We start from the raw sequence: 16,589 nt of genomic DNA, 5'->3' as shown, positions 1-16,589 counted from the left end.
TAACTGTAACCCTTTTCTTTGAAACCAGAGCAAATTATTTAGATTTCTTTCAAAAACATGGGAAGAAAGCAATGAACAATCAGAGAAGAAATGACCCCAAAAATTAGCAAGAAATAAGTTTTTAAAAAGTGCAAGAAAATTATCTGAAAGTTTGTACAAAAATTAATGAATAACTAAATAACTTCATGAATAAATAATAATAATAATAATAATAATAATAATAATAATAATAATAATAACAATAACAATAACAATTTAAAGTTAAAAAAATGAAAATTGGAAAAAAATTAACAAAAATTGTCAGTAATTTTGTAACATAATAACAGTTTCCCCCTAACTTTTTAAAAATTCTTTCACCTAAACATTATTCCTTAGCTTTAAAAAATAATAATTTTCTAAATCGACTAATTTATTGATGGGACAGATTGAAATCCGTGAAATATTTTCTAACAAGTTGCTCATTGCCTCTTTCCCATAATTTTTGAAAAAAAGAAATTACTCCAATATCCTCAGGGTTCAAAGACTGAAATACTCGTCAAAGGTATCCAAAATGATCAGGAAAATTATGTTGTTCCAGGTTTTAAAGGTTTAAAATGAAATTATTTTGAACACAGGTGATACATCACCAAATGACTGAATTTGAATGAGTATTTCAGCATAAAGTATTTTTATATAAAGATTAATTTTGATACGAAGCATTTTGATTTAATGCTTTGATGTCACTGTTTTCTTTCCCTATGAATGATTTTTCTACATATTTTATATGTTATTTGTTGAATGTCCATTGTTATACCGCCCTGAGTGGTTTAGATGGTTAACCCAACCAGCCACCATACAGCTTGTCAGCCTATTGGTGTGCACTGTGTATGAACATAGGTGTGGTTTCATCTTTTCAAACATTTTGATCTGATGAAGATCCAAGTAGGATGAAAACATTGTCTTGATTAAACTTGTGTGGAGTAAGTGTGTGGGTGTTACCTTTTTCTTGATGTACACTGTCAGTTGATCGCCTTCTCTACTACATGACGTGCATATAATTACTCGCTCTTACCTCTTAAACCAAAGTACCACTGGTACCAATTCAAATTTGTGATTTGTTAATACATCAAACAGACAAAAGGTGCACTGCAACCAGCAACATGAACCTACTGCGATATAACATGCTGATATCCAAACTTCCACCAAACAGGCATTGCTAGTTGCAGATATCCGAGTGTCTTACTGGTTGCCCCACTTAAATATGAATAGAAGTAAGAAACTATGGAGGAAACACGTCACATGGTCACCTTTTCTAGGTTGACTTGGGCTGTCCCAGATTTCACTCTCACAGTGGCTGCAACCTCCACTTTGCTAAGATAGATGTGCAATCAGGTCAAGGCAGCACACAGTCAGGTCACAGCGTTCAGCTACGGTTGAGCCTTATTTAAATAATGTGCTGCCAGTCAAACGTTTATTAGGAAATGACTATAGCTGCATGTGTCTGTGTGTGTCTACATATGATGAAGGGAAGCTGTGAATGTAGCCAGAGAAAGTTAGCAGGTTAGCTGCTGCAGGGAATCTTCTCTAAACAATGCTCTACTCTGAAGCCTTCAGCCTACATATGATATCATTAACCCCTTAAGACCTGTGCAAATTGACTTGATTTCGCTTTTTTTGCCTTTATTAGATGGGACAGAAGATTGCTAACGTGAAAGGGGGAGCGAGAGGGGATGACATGCAGCAAAGGACCATGAGCTGGAATCGCACCCACAGCCGCTGCGGCAAGGACACTGCCTTCATATATAGGTTGCCTGCTTTATCCACTGAGCCACCTCTTTCAAAAACATGGTAAGCAATGAGCGCCTTAAGAGGAAATGACCCCAAAATTAAACATGGATTAGTTTTCAGTTTTTTTTAATTACCTGATTTTTTTTTTCTATCCCCAAAACAAAGAAAAACAGAAAAGTTAAAAAAAACCACACACACACAAATAAACAATGAAATTAATTGAAAAATGACTGAGAAATGACTTAAAAATAAGAATTCTGTAACAACATTTTAAATATACAATTTTCATGATAATAAATATAGTTTTCTGGGATTTTTTCCCTAACTTTTTGACAATAATCTCCTAGATCTACTGGTTTCTGTGAAGAGCAAATTGACTTAATTTCTTTAAAAAAAAAATGGCAATAGAGCAATGAGGAACTTAAGGAGAAATGACCCCAAAACTTAAAAGAAATAAGTAAAAAAACATTACTTGAAAATTCGCAATAAAGAAATACATAAATAAAATAAAATCGCCCCTCCAATAAACAAAAACAGAAAGGTTAAAAAACAACACACACACACACACACAATATGCAAGGAAATTATTTGAAAAAATGGCTTAAAATGTATAATAAAATTAATAATTCTGTAAAATGGTCTTAAATATACAATTTTGATGATTTTAAATATAGTTTTCTGCAAATTTTTCCTCAAGTTTAAAAACAATAGTTTTCTAAACCTACTAGTTTCTTTGTGAGAGGTGTCTGAAGGCAGCACAAGAAAAGCGATGTCTGTCTAGGTGTCAAAGGGTTAAGTAAGGGTCCTAAACACTTGCGTGGCTTCAGTGTCCCTCAGTAACAAACATTAAAAACTATTTGTGGTCATTTTGCTCTAAACTGACTGAATGTGCTGACATTTGTCTTTAGACATCGCAGAGCTCTCAGTCAGTTACGTAGAAAGGTCTCTCCAGCGGGAAAATGACGGGACGTTTGCCACCACAATGGTTGCAGAAAAACCCGTTACACTGAGCCTTTGACGACAAGACAAAATAAATGCATAAAACCTGTGACTGAAACGGGTTTGAGAAACAGCACTTCATTACAAACATGCACAGAAATCACCAGAAAACAACCAGCGTGTGCATTGTTCCTCAAATATTAGCTACATTTAATATCGCTGGTTAGCTAACTCAGCTGTAATGCAAACTAACGTTGACAGCTATGAACTCGGTCAACATTAATCTACATAACTAGCTGCTAATGAGTGCAAGCTTATTTGGGCCGTAGCTGTAACATAACTGCTCTGTACCTGGCGTTATTAGCCTTGTATCGTCGCCAGCGTCGCCTAACTGAAGTGACCGCACGGCACAACATCTGGATATGAATGTCTAACAAAGATAAGCAGCGGGAGCTAACGTGTGTCCGTGAAGACAGGCAGGTCACACAGCCCGGCTGCAGAGGCTTTAACAGCCCCTGCTTGTGTAATTCCAATGTCTCCTTACCTCGCCAGCCGGCTAACGTTGATGAACAGGAGGAGCACAGTGATGCTTCTCAGAAATCAGTGCAGAAGCCACGACGAGCTGTGGAGGTGAAGCGCGCTTTTCCTCGCATCTCACTGTGTGTTAAAGACACTGGACCACTGTCCACCGAGCCGTGTCCCCCCGCAGCGTGGACCCGACTGCTGTTCGCTCTATCCTAAACGCCAGCGGACTCTGTGGGAGAGGATGTTGTCCTGTGACAGGTCAGTCAGAGACAGGAGGCAGGGCGAGGACAGCCGCTGGCTCCGCTCCACTATGACTGGCTAGCTACTTCCGGGGCAACGTTTTCAAAATAAAAAGCCTCACCGCAAACAGAACGCCTACATACATAACAGGGGTCATGCCTTTTACAATATGGGAAACATGAAAAGATTGAGTTTTAATTACAATGTCCAGCTTTATTGGCAGTACAGTGCAGCAATCAAACATGAATACTTACAAAATTGAATCAAGATCAAATATATTCCTTTATGTGAGCAATTCATAAATTTTAATATTCATTCATACTTGGGGTCAATAGATTATCGGACCCGGCCGATATTTGGCGTTTTGCAGATTACCTGTATCGGCATTTTATTTTAATGATCGCCGATCAAATTAATTAATTAAGTGTCAGCACGAGAGAATATTTTACTCTGCAAAACCTCACGGAGGTATTTTTATTTTATTTTATTTTTTTTTTTTTACATTTTCTGACTTTAAAAAAAGAAGTTGCAAGGAACTTGCTGTATATGATGTTTAAAGTTTTGCGTTAGTGTCTGTTCCATTCCAAATTCTAAATATTGACAGAGAGAATTTTATTTTTTTTTATTGTAAATGCATATCCGTTCAAAATATCAGTTATCAATCTCATTAACTAATACTAATCCATAATAATTGACCAATAAAACCAACACTTCAACTACAGTACTATTGGTTCTTTCCTTTTGCTCTGCTTTGTTCATGAAAGTCTGAGGAAGAGCTGAAGGAGGAGCTGTCTGATGAGGAGCACGAAGGAGGAGGAGCCTGGTGTGATGAGAGCATATAAATACGTGAGATCCTACTTATACATAAATCAGTTAAAACATTCAAACCACTGTTGGGTGAAGTGAATAGCATTGATCATCTTGTTACAATGCAATGTTTTGCTGGGAAACCTTGGGTGCTGACATTCATGCGGATGCCACCTGACATGCTCAACCCACCCAAACACTGTTGCAGAACCAAGTCAAGTCAAGGCAATTTTATTTATAAAGCCCATTATCACACATCTCAATTTACCTCAGAGGGCTTTACAGCATATGGCATCCCTCTGCCCTTAGATCCTCACATCATCTGGGAAAAACTCCCAAAAAAAAAACTATTATGGGGGGGAAAATGGTAGAAACCTCTAGAGATCCAACTGAGAAGGGATCCCTCTTCCAGGATGGACAGCGGTGCAATATATGTCATAAATATAAATTAAATTACAGTAATTACATGATGGAAAGAGAAAGAGAGAGAGAGAAAGAGAGGGAGGAAGACAGAGGGAGAGAGATGCACAGCAATAATGGTAACAATAACATAACATATAACAATAGTGATACGCACAATTAATAAATGCAATTTATGATAGCATGTGATGTTACATGCAAATTTCGGAAGTGTGGATAACAGTCCCATGTATATATTAATAGTGGAGGCATGAATAATAATAATGGCAGTAGAAGTTGGCGTCAAGCAGGATCACGGCATCAGTGCAACCAAGGCCCACGACACAGGCGCAGCCACAGACAGGACCACAGCGTCAGCACAACAAAGACCACGACCACCAAGGAGACCCCACTGTGGATTTGGGGCACCTCTGAGGTACCAGCATGTCCCATCAATACTTGATCAGATTTGGATCTGGGGACTTTGGAGGCCAAGTCAATGCCTTGAGCTTTTTGTCAAGTTCCTGTGGACATTCCTGAGAAGTTTTTCTGGTGTGGCATGGTGCACTGTCCTGCTCAGAGGGGTACTGCCCTCGGGGAGTGCTGTTGCCTCGAGGTTGCACAGGTCAAAACATGAACCATGCAGGCTGGAAAGAAAGGACAACCTCTGATGCACCGTGTGCACTGAAGCCACATCACAATGATCCTATCACAGGTGTGGACTTGAGTCAGAGTCAAGTTACAAATTTGGTGACTTTAGACTTGACATGAGAGAATGATAGAAAACTTGGATCTTGACTTAAACGCTAATGACTCGTAATTTCACTTAGACTTGAGCCTTTTTACTTAAAATACCTTTCCCCCAAGCCAAAAGATACACATGATGCAAAACTTCCAACTTGGTTCAGTGTTTGAAGTTACACAAAGAACAGGAAGTTGAGACAAAAACTAACATTGAGTAGCATGCTAATACTTCACAACAAACATTAGCTTAGCTAATTAATGTTTTAACACACCATTTAACAAATAGGTTTTAAAAAGTGTATATATATATATAAACTTTATTATTGGCATTATTTTTGGTTGAGGAACCCATTATGACTTGTTTAGCACTCAAACCTCAAAGTTTAAGACTTGGGACTTAAGCGCAAAGACTTGAGACTTACTTTGTGACTTACAAAACAATGACTTGGTGATACCGCTAAAATCATATTGTTTTGGCTCATATTTCACAATGTTTAGGACTACATTATAACAATTTATTTGTAGTTGAAGTTACTACTTTTCACAAGACTTAATGAATAATGTTTTATTGAAATTACAAAACAGGGGAACAATGTCAAATAGAACCAGTCTGCTACAAATACAACCACTGAGCTGAGCTATTCAAGGTAATGCACTGTAAATTTTGTTTTAAATTTAAATATTGCTTATAAAAGTCACTGTTGCAGCAGCAACTTATCACACTATCATAAAAATTGTGTAGTAGTAACAGATACTTAAGAACAAATTTATAAATGATGCTTAAAAAAAGAAACCCACACTTAAGGCAGAATGCTGTAGGGCTGGTGGCTCAGCAGCTGTTTATAGTCCGTGTTAGAACAGGAGCAAAGTTTATTTTCTGATTCCAGAAACTGACATCCTACAAGAAGAAAAGTAGTCCTGTCTATCAAAAGGCAACCATGACATTTAACTGATACAATGATAAATAAAATATATATATAACTTTATTTGAACACGTATTATTGGCAGTTACCACCAGCTTAATGGTATTTTGTTTCAATGGGATACATAACATCAAAATTAAACCATTAAAAATGTTCTGATTATTAAAATATGAATACATTTAAAAAGTATGAATTTCTCATTGGTGGTAGAGGAGGGTGTTTTTTCCTTTGTGACAGAACAAAGTGAACAAACAGACTGTAGCCTTGGAAGAAACCCTTTGCTAGAGATGCTGTGGACCTGAAACGGATGCTCCTTCCATGAATTTTATTAAATATATTTCTAAGTTTGACAGTTGAGCTCTCCAAAAAGGATGGTGAGAGATAACTAGCTTCTGTCATTAGAGGAAGTAGGGGGTGGTTGTTCTGGGAGGTATGACGCGCTCGGAGTCTGGGACGGCGCGGAACAGCTTGGGCTCCCGTCTGTTGACGTCCTTGAAGACCATGATGGAGGCGATGTTTCCGCAACGGTAGCAGTAGTTGGGCGCCGACCACACGGTCACCAGCTTCTCGTCAAACATGAACTTGTAGCCTTCATGAACCAGCTGATGTGCGCGGCAGATGAGCTTCAGGTTGTTGATGTGCACAAACTAAAACAAGATTTGAGCATTACTTTCATACAACTGGTGTTCCAGGTGTTTTGATGGATTAGTTCCAAATGTTGACAATACAACATACCTCATTAGTGACCTTGGAGCCAAAAAGCCAGCCTGCACCTCGTGGACTGATAGCCCAAGTGTCCACATCCTCTGGATCTGACCACACGAGGTCACAGAAGGCCCCCTTGTGGGGAATCTCCTGGTTGCGCTCAATGGTCCGGATCTGGTCCAAAGTCTTGATGTCTGGTGAAAGACCACCATGGACACACAGGACCTGCTCATCTATCAACTGAGGATAGACATTTAGAGATGGCATTAGAAAATCAGAAAATTCTGATAAAGTCACAGCAAACATGACTCATAATATAATCTTGATCAGCTTTGATGTCTGCAAAAATCTTAGTAGGTAAATTAGTGTACACCAGTTACATTCCAAAGTGAAGGTTCGCAAACCTCCCTGCTATTGAGTAATACACCTGGTAATTACAGATGTTCATCAGATGGGAATAAGCGCGCACACTTATGGCATTTATGTCTGTTGATGGTGTGTATTCCCTGTTGAGTTTCCAGAAATAAAAGCTTATACATGTAATGCTATGTGGCAGCTGAATGGTGAAATTGTCATCAGACCTTAACTTCAGCATGTGAATGCACCACCAGAAAGAAAAGCAGAGATTATTTTGCCATTTTAACACTATTAAAACTTCAAGTATGCTTAACTCAAATCAATGCAGACGTGTTTAATTATGACACATTTGATATGTTGGGCCAGTTTCAAATCTCCTTGGGCTGATTTTGATAATGTACTGAAATTAAGGAAAACCAGTGGGACCCTGGAAGGTAGGAAAAACATTTATTAAAATATGCACCTGTGGAGTTACACTTATAGCTTTACACACATCCATCCAAAAAGGCACAAGAAAATAATGTAACCAAATGTGAAAGAATCATGAATGAACTTACAGCCGCCACAGTCAGCATGTCAAACACTTTTGTGCAGTACCGCCAGGCATTTGCATTTCCATATTTTGTTTGGCACTCATCTAAAAATAATCAGAACATACACAACAACACTGTCTGATGAGCTTGTGAAACAGAAATCTTTTGCATATATAAAAGTAACCGTGAAGCCTGTGTGCTTACCATAAAAGCCATACACTTGGGTTATTTGTCTGCTCTCATGGTTTCCACGTAGAAGTGTGATACGATCCGGCCACTTTGCTTTTAAAGCTAGCAGATGTGTAAATGTCTCCAAACTATAATATCCTCTGTCTACAAAGTCTCCCTGCAGGAGGGAAAAAACCCATCAGTGAGTGCAAAACATTACAGAGACTCCATATATTCATTCAAACACAGTTGCTTCCAGGATACAGTGCGTCTTCGCATATGAAGAACCCGGGTACAGAAGAATTGCAGTTACTCTCAACCTGTTTGTTAACTTTGCTTCTTGCCAAGAAAATCACGCTCATTAAGGCATTATTAACTTATAATTACATCTGCAATACCATGAGGTGCGCAAAAAGTTTCTAAAGCCTCTGTATGTAGCTCAGTTATGGATTCAGCTACATTAAGTCATAGAAAGAAGGCTGACTAGTAGTAGAGATATTTGGGACAAACAAATCAGTGGATCTTGGTTCTTAAAAACTCTGCACACTTCATTTGGAAAGTTATTTTTAGGTATTAGCGTGTCTCTAGGGATGGCAGTGTTGGTCTGATGGTCAGCTAGTCTGTCTGTTGGTTGGTCCACCTCTGTTGTCCAGACTGAAATATCTCAACAACTATTGGATGGACAGCTATGATGTTTGGTACAGATATCCATGCAGCCTAAGGGATGAATCTTAATGGTTTTGGTGAGCCTTTCGGCTGTTCCTCTCACAGCCAACATGAGGCTGACATTTGTGGTTTTGAGTTGAATAACTAGACTACTGTTAGATGGATTGCCATGACGTTTGGCTAAGACATTCATGTTCTCCTTGGGTTGAAATCTAATAACTTGATCAAATTTTTAATTTGTCCGGTGCTCTGATTTATGACCAGATACCTGCAAAAACTAATTATATCACTCTCAGCCTCAGCTGCACATTTTTTACAGCAACTGGCTAATTTTAGCATGCAAACATACTATGCTATGCTATACTATGTTATACTATACTATACCTGCTGCATATGTTTTCCATGTTAAAGGGTTTTTTGGGAGTGATCCCCTTATCTAAATCAGTGGTCTAAGAACAAAGTGTTGTATAGATTATTGTACAAATCTTAAAGCCCCTTCATGCATTAATGATTTGTGTTACTGGGCTCTATACATAAAATTGACTTCACCATCATGCAGATGATTCTGCAATTTGCAATACACATTAAATTTGGTAATTAGGGGTCAACACATTATCGGCCTGGACAAATATTCGGGCTGATATTTGGCATTCTGCCGATTATCTGTATCAGCATTTCATTTTAACAATCGCCAATAAAATAATTAACTAATAAGTGCAAAATAAGTGTCAGCATGAGGGGACCTTTAACTTATTAAAACCTCAGGGAGCTATTTTTATTTTTTTTGTAATTTAAATTTTCACTTGACTTTATTAAAAGAAAAAAGTTGCTTGGAACTTGCTGTATATGATGTTGAAAGTTTAAGTTTTGATTAAACATTTGCTAAATGCATTCAAAGACTTGTATTGGAGTTTGTTGCATTCCAACTCAAGGATTCCAAGATTTTCATTTTTATTGTAAATACATATTAGTTCCAAATATCAGTTACTGCTCTCATTACTACAAATAATCGGTTTCGGCCCTGAAAAACCACTATGTCGAGTCGTAACCTTGTCATTATAACATACATGTATTTATTTCAAGGCAATCATCTCTGATATGTTACAATATCTACATGTATGATGTATTTAAATGAGGAAAATATACCTATGTATTTAGTATTTATTTATTTATTTATATGCTGCATCATGGGGAGAATTACCTCTTAAAATCTACACACAGACTGACTAAATCATTAGAAAAGGAAATAACATCCAGCCTCTCTGCATCATTGTGGTATTATTATTTCTTTTGCAGCTGAAAGTTAAATCAAGAAAATTTACTCACTTACCATGAAAATGTAATTTGTGTCTGGAACTTGGCCTCCAGTTCTGAAGAGCTCGCAAAGATCATAAAACTAAAGAGGGACATTAAAGAACAAAATTATTCTTGATTCACTGAAGAGAAATCCAAACAGACCATTACCCCTATGGAGAGATGTTTTAAAGCATAAAAAGTTTAGGAACTATTTGCTTAGGGTGACTGAAGGTATGACTGGTCTGGCCTCACTTTTTATTAATAATGCTGTGAAATTCATATTTCAGCTTATCTTTTTGCCTACTAATACAGTCAGTTGTGCATGCCCTTATGGCTCAAAACACATCTCTATAAACAAATTCAGTCTTTGGGCTGGATTTTCAGACATTTTTGAAGGACAAACTAAAATTTCCGAACATCTGGGGTTAATGTGTCATCCCTAGAGGGGTAAAAAGAAGGAAAAAAAGAAGTCAGTGAGACTTACCTGACCATGAATATCTCCACAAACAGTAACTGGAGTAGAGACTGGCTGAACATTTGATTCCTCCAGCAGTAAATCACAAACATAATCACATAATCTCTGAAAAAGTAAAACACAACAACAGTTAGTGGTCACGGTCATGCCGTCATAATAACAGCAAGACACAGTATGCTTACTGGTCAACTATTTCCATCCATGATAATAAATTAGAATAATTGGAGCTCTTGGAAGGGAAGAAAAACAAATACAATTTAGCTTTTCAATCTTAAAAACAGACGTGGATGCTGCAGGTGACAGTGGGTTTGTGTTTTTGTTGAGTAACAGAGCAGAGGTCATGAATGACGAGCCAGAAAAACCTGTTGACATGAGGTTTAAGTGATTGATAGATCATTTACCTAATATTCCTGAAACAGTTCTTTTCAAGGATTAAATTACCTCAAGACCAGCACCCACATAGTGACTACACCATATGTGCATATATTTATTTGTACTTTTAAGAGTATCTGTATTTCACCTGAGTTTTTATATTTCTGTCAACTTTTACTTTTACTCCATTACATTATACCTTAGTATTTTTAGTTACTTACTACAAAATAGGCAAGGAAGGGACAGGAGAGCAGGGGACAAACAAACGAATAAAGGAATGGGCGGGAAAGAAAATCTGGATTTTTTTTTTTAAATCCTTCAAGTTGTAAAAAAGACTTTTCTTCAGGTGTATGCATGATCCATTTTTAAGATGGTGTATGTTACAAAGAAATAAACTACACAGTTCTCTAATTTCTGACTGCTTGCTTTTACCTTAACATTTACTGTACTGTGACACTGTACTTTTACTTCTCATACTTATACATTTAATATCATAAAATTACTTATGATACTTAACTCTTTGAAACCTGAATCGATGTCAGTTTTAGTTTTCTCCATTCAGATGTCCTTTTTTTTAAAACATGAAAAAAGACAATGAGCAAAAAACTCAATGACACAACAAAATTGTTTATAGAAAGATAGCAAAAATTATTGGGAATTTTAAAAAAAATATAGGAGAAATTAAACTTTTGTGCTAATTTTTGGGTCATTTCTTGTCAAGTTGCTCATTGCCTTCTTCCCATGTTTTAAAGAAATCAAGAAACTTAAGTACAGTAAATATCAAATACTTTAAGACTTTTACTCGAGTAACATTCTAATAAGGTACTTTAACTTCAACCAGAGTCATTTTATAGTAAGATATTTGTACTTTTACTGAAGCATGACCTTCAGGTACTTCATTCAACACTGGGGCCAAACAGGATAAAAACAAGTAGCACAATAAGTAGAGCACAAACTAATTTACAGTAATATTGGAGAACAATCAAGTCAATAAAGTGGTCCTGCAATTAGTATTAATTTTACTATAGTGTGACAGATAAAACGCACCGGAGTGTATGATAAAAACATGAACGTATCATTGCTGATTGCTAAATAAACTGTTAGCGGACATGATCAGGTTGGATAGAAGGATGAATAATTTTATCAGATTTAGCTCTGGAGATTTTTTGTAGCAGATTCTTGTTTCAAAAATAAATACTAACATTGCTGCGCCACTGGATCAGTGTTTTATATACGCTGACATTTTAAAAGTAACATTTGATCTAAGTACATATGGCGGGTCAAAACGACACACTTCGCTGCTGAAATAGACTGCTTATGAATATTAATGTCGGTAAGCTGCTGTTTGGTTTGTGCTGCCGTGGTTCCCATTTTACGAATCTCACCATTTAGCTAGTAACTTAGCTAACGAAGCATTAAGCAGAACCGCTTCTTCTATGGCTTTCCTGGCCTGATTTTATTATCGTGTTCGTAAAGTAAAGATAATAATTATCCGTTACGCTGGTAAAATATGCTTTAAAATAACAACAATCCCGTAGACCTCCGAGTAACAGACCGGGCAGTTGAGACATTAGCCACGCTTCTTCAACAAACACCGTCTATTCGTCCCGTTAGCCTCCACTGATATTAACAAACCTTAGCTTACGTTCATTTCAGCCACTTAAACCCACCTTTAGATCATTTTCCGGAAGGTATTTGCAGTGTCTCGCTATTTCAACGTACTTATCAAGGTCTAAAGGCGCCATTATCAAAACGCTTCAAACCAGAAGATTGCTAAGACGGCTAGCTAGCTAGCAAGTTCCTTTTCTTCTTCCTCCTCACCGCTCCTTCATTTTCAGCTCTAATCACCGGCGTCAAGTCTTCAGTTAACCACATCCTGTATAAACCTTCAAAATAAAACTTTTTGTGAATGAGATAGTCTACTAGTGATGACGAACACTAAAATTAAATTACGTTTGCTATATAAAATGAATATTCAATTTATTTTCCTCACTTTTTCCATTTAAAAAACAATTGAAGAAAATACCAGCAGCTGTTTTAAAACCTTTATTTCGAAGGTATTGTTAAAGTGGTACAACCACCTGAAGTCAATTTAACGCTCTCTTCTATCGCGTTTGGTGCGTGGAGCAAATGTAACATCGCCCCCTGCTGATACAATAACTGTCTCCTCCACAGCACATGCCTCCGGAAATGCATTCGTTTTTATAATTAATTTGTTATTTTGGTCCCTTTTTCTATGTAATATGTCATTTAGAACGGCCTACAACTGCTAATGCATTTTATCGTACATAAATGATGCATTAAACTTGTGGTTTAGAACACCAGGGCAAACCTGGGGCACAGAGCACAGGACAGAGCACTATTGCCACCAAGTGGTAGCGAAAAAGAACATCTTTCACTGTGACATAAAGCTCTTTCACAGTTGTATTAAAAAGTCAGAACAGATGTATAGATTTTTCTGCCCTTTGGACACCAAAATGATCTAGGAGACCCACCACCACCAAATGCATCTACTGATCCAAATATTCTTTTTCAATCATTATGGATGGATTATTGAATGGGCCTACCAGGCACACATACAGGGGCCCATAGTGTTTGGGACCCCTCTGACTGTCACCTGCAAATTGTCACTAAAAAATAACACATAGTTACCAGTGAGAGACAAAGTAACCACGAAGAAAAATAACATGACCGCAAAGGATCATAAAGGGACTTCAAAGAAATGTAGAACAGCTGCAAAGATACACAGAAAAACTACACGATTCAAAATGACTACAGAGAGACTACAGACATGCAAAGTAACTACAAAGAGACACAAAGCAACCACTAAGAGACTGTGAATGGCCACAAAGAGACACAAAACAACTATAAGAGGTGCAAAATGACTAAATTGTATTCAAAATGACCACACAAAGATGAAAATCAACAAAATTCACACTAAATGACTACAAAGAGATGCAAAGCAACTACAAGGACATTCAAATTGACCACAAAATTATCAAAAAATTACAGAAAGCAACTACAAAGACACTAAAAATGACCACAAAGAGATGAAAAGAAACTACATACACTCTCAAAATGACCACACAGAGATGAAAAGCAAATACAACCACACTCAAAATGACTACAAGGAGATACAAAGTCACTACAAAAAGCAACTACAACGTGATTCAAAATGGCCAGAAAAAGACACAAAATGACCACAAATAGATAGCAACTACACACACAAAAAATGAAAACAAAGACACACAATGACCACAATGTGATAAAAAACACATCTACATGCACACTAAAAATGACTAAAACGAGATGTAAAGCAACTGCAACGTGATTAAAAATGACCACAAAGGCAGAACTATGACAAGCAAACTAAAAACAATTACAAAAGGAGCAAAACATCCTGAGAATACAGACACAAAACTACAGAGAAATGCAAAACAACAAGAGGAGGCTAAACAACTATAAAGTCTGTGTCTTGCTCCTGTGGAGGAGAGGTAATAGGGCCCTCTGCACATCTGTGCCCAGGGGCCCATTTGCTTAAAATCTGCCCATGCCCATCATGTTCAACAGTGGACAAAACAATAGAAATACCTTTCAGTATAATACAAGAAAAACATCACAAATGAATCACGTCTATTGCACACAGTGCAACAAACACTGAATATTTTAAATTTAACTGAGGAATATTTTATTATTGGACTACTGCATGGACAGATTGTGCAGGTGTACATATTAAAATGGCAACTTAGTATAATGTGTTTGTAAATATCAAGCAGTGTTAAAAATGCATGGTACAGTTTTATCTTGCTTTTGATAATTAGGATAAATTAGAGATTATTTTACTCTTAATTGTAAAAAAAACAAATAGAAATAATAACAATAATCAGTGTGACAAATGATTTGATTAGCATTACATAAGGGGAAAATAATGATGTTCTGGTTGATAAGCATGTGTTGAATATGAATCCTGTGTATGTTAATCTTTTAGGCTCAGATGTAGCTGCTGCCAAGTGAACCTGTCATCAACCTCCAACACCACCCAGTGATTATACACTCTGTCAGAGGAGTTTCCAAACCCAGACATCCAACTGTCAGTGCTCCATGCCGTGCATGATGAATTGTTTCTGTTGGCCATCATAATTTACCAGCCAGACATTTCTACTCTCGTCAGTCTGAAGCTGTCTCACACAAAGACTCTGCACTGTGTTGCCTTCCAGACAGAGCAACAGCTGCTCTGATTTTACTGCTCCGCAGCATAAAGCTCACCACACAGATAAACGGAAGTGTTAAAGACAGATGAGCAACGTGTTTTAAATATCACAAGAGGAGAGCTCGACAGGAGACAAAGGATCAATTGTTCCACACACAAGCTGTGGTTAACCTGCAGAAGTCAGTTTTATCATCAGATGGGTCTCTGAGTGATGAGCACAAATGGTTTGACTAACATACTGTGGGCATAATTAGAGGAATTCTTGTTCCTCTTTGCAAAAGTTGAGCTGGAGGAGACCTCCACATGTGTTTGTTCACAGAGCATCTGCTTACTGAAGGCTGACGGCAGAAGACTGAATCACCTTCTCCCTATCAGCTGAAATCCAAACTGAGAGTCCAGTTCTAAGCATAGGTACTGGGGGGGGGCAATGCCCCCCAAATGCTCCACCATCAAAGCTAATGCTACCTACAGTACTTAACGCTACCTACAGTACTTAACGCTACCTACGCTAAGTTTTCAGGCAATTTTTTTTGTAACTTTTTGCTAAAGTCTTGCTTATTTTGGCGCCATTTCTTCTGAAGTTGTTTGTTGCATTCTTAGCATGTTTTTGATAGAACTTAATTTGCTCCGGTTTCAAAGGACTAATCTACAAATGAATAATACAATGAGCAAAACTATATCTTGTTTGTAACGTGCATTTTTGATAATGGTTAAGACCAACTGTGGAAAACTGAGCTCAAATTACTGGAACCGAGAGACCTCGAGAAAGATGTGTTCAGGGGCCCACGTGGTCATCAGATCAAATACATGGAGAGAGTTAAGATGGAAATGTATTTTACGCCTCTTTAGATCACCTCATATAACATGTACATTGGATTTACTATGTCTGGTGTTTACTGAAGGGCATACAGAGAAGTGACAGCTGATTATGTGCATTCATTCTGGGCGTGTCAAGAGGTAAATAGTAAATGGGACAACATATATGTAAAGCTCGGGGATGTTTTTGGTAATGACTAACCCAGGGAAAGCATGGGAGCAATACTTGAAGTAATGCCAGAGCGTAGTGAGGGATGGGCACATACTCACCTTCTTCACATTCTGTTTACTGCAGCTATCAAATGTATCACTATTTTTTGGCTGGATCTGATCCCCATTTTCATGCAGTCTGGTTAAAAAAACACATGACCTGTCTTGTAATAAGTAGGTAAGTAAGAATACCAACTAACTAAGGGTTACAAGTCTGAATGATTTATTTTTATTCTTGAAATTGTAGTTTGATAAGAATTCAGGTCAGGCTGACAGAAGCTTTGGCTTCTGCCTGAGCCTGTTCAGTCACTGACTGTTGATTTGGTTTACACAGTTTTCTATTATGTGTGTTGAAGTTAATATATTTTGTGTGTAATTAAAAAACACAGAACAGCTTGTCATACTCTCTACCACTCCCCATAAACGGCACCAAATAA

General features: G+C 37.4%; 2 protein-coding genes across 2 annotated transcripts in view; both read right to left on the bottom strand.

Moving 5' to 3' along the window:
* The window catches only part of scai (suppressor of cancer cell invasion), a 38,775-nt gene extending 35,227 nt beyond the window's left edge, over nucleotides 1-3,548 (bottom strand). The window contains exon 1 of the mRNA XM_042509139.2: nucleotides 3,251-3,548. The gene's annotated coding sequence lies outside the window, so the exon portion shown is untranslated. The remainder of the gene's footprint in view (nucleotides 1-3,250) is intronic.
* Nucleotides 3,549-5,971: 2,423 nt separating this feature from the next.
* Nucleotides 5,972-12,769, bottom strand: LOC121959814 (serine/threonine-protein phosphatase 6 catalytic subunit). Its single transcript, XM_042509317.2, has 7 exons — nucleotides 12,587-12,769; nucleotides 10,554-10,649; nucleotides 10,104-10,169; nucleotides 8,144-8,285; nucleotides 7,964-8,043; nucleotides 7,080-7,289; nucleotides 5,972-6,991 (listed from the first exon to the last, which is right to left on the bottom strand). Exons 1-7 carry the CDS (start codon nucleotides 12,659-12,661, stop codon nucleotides 6,743-6,745), a joined length of 918 nt encoding a protein of 305 aa, XP_042365251.1. The 5' UTR covers nucleotides 12,662-12,769; the 3' UTR covers nucleotides 5,972-6,742.
* Between the last annotated feature and the right edge of the window lie 3,820 nt (nucleotides 12,770-16,589).

The sequence above is a fragment of the Plectropomus leopardus genome, chromosome 20 (genome assembly GCF_026936395.1).
Source record: "Plectropomus leopardus strain MGB_pleo_1.0 chromosome 20, ASM2693639v1, whole genome shotgun sequence".
In the NCBI taxonomy this organism is placed as follows: domain Eukaryota; kingdom Metazoa; phylum Chordata; class Actinopteri; order Perciformes; family Serranidae; genus Plectropomus; species Plectropomus leopardus.
This window is presented reverse-complemented; position numbering and strand designations above follow the sequence as displayed.

Coding starts and splice junctions, on each gene's coding strand:
- LOC121959814 (XM_042509317.2), bottom strand. CDS start 12,661: ATGGCGCCTTTAGACCTTGATAAGTACGTTGAAATAGCGAGACACTGC. Junction 10,170..10,553: donor GTGGAGATATTCATGGTCAG/GTAAGTCTCACT, acceptor GTCCCTCTTTAG/TTTTATGATCTTTGCGAGCT. Junction 8,044..8,143: donor CCAAGTGTATGGCTTTTATG/GTAAGCACACAG, acceptor GATTATTTTTAG/ATGAGTGCCAAACAAAATAT.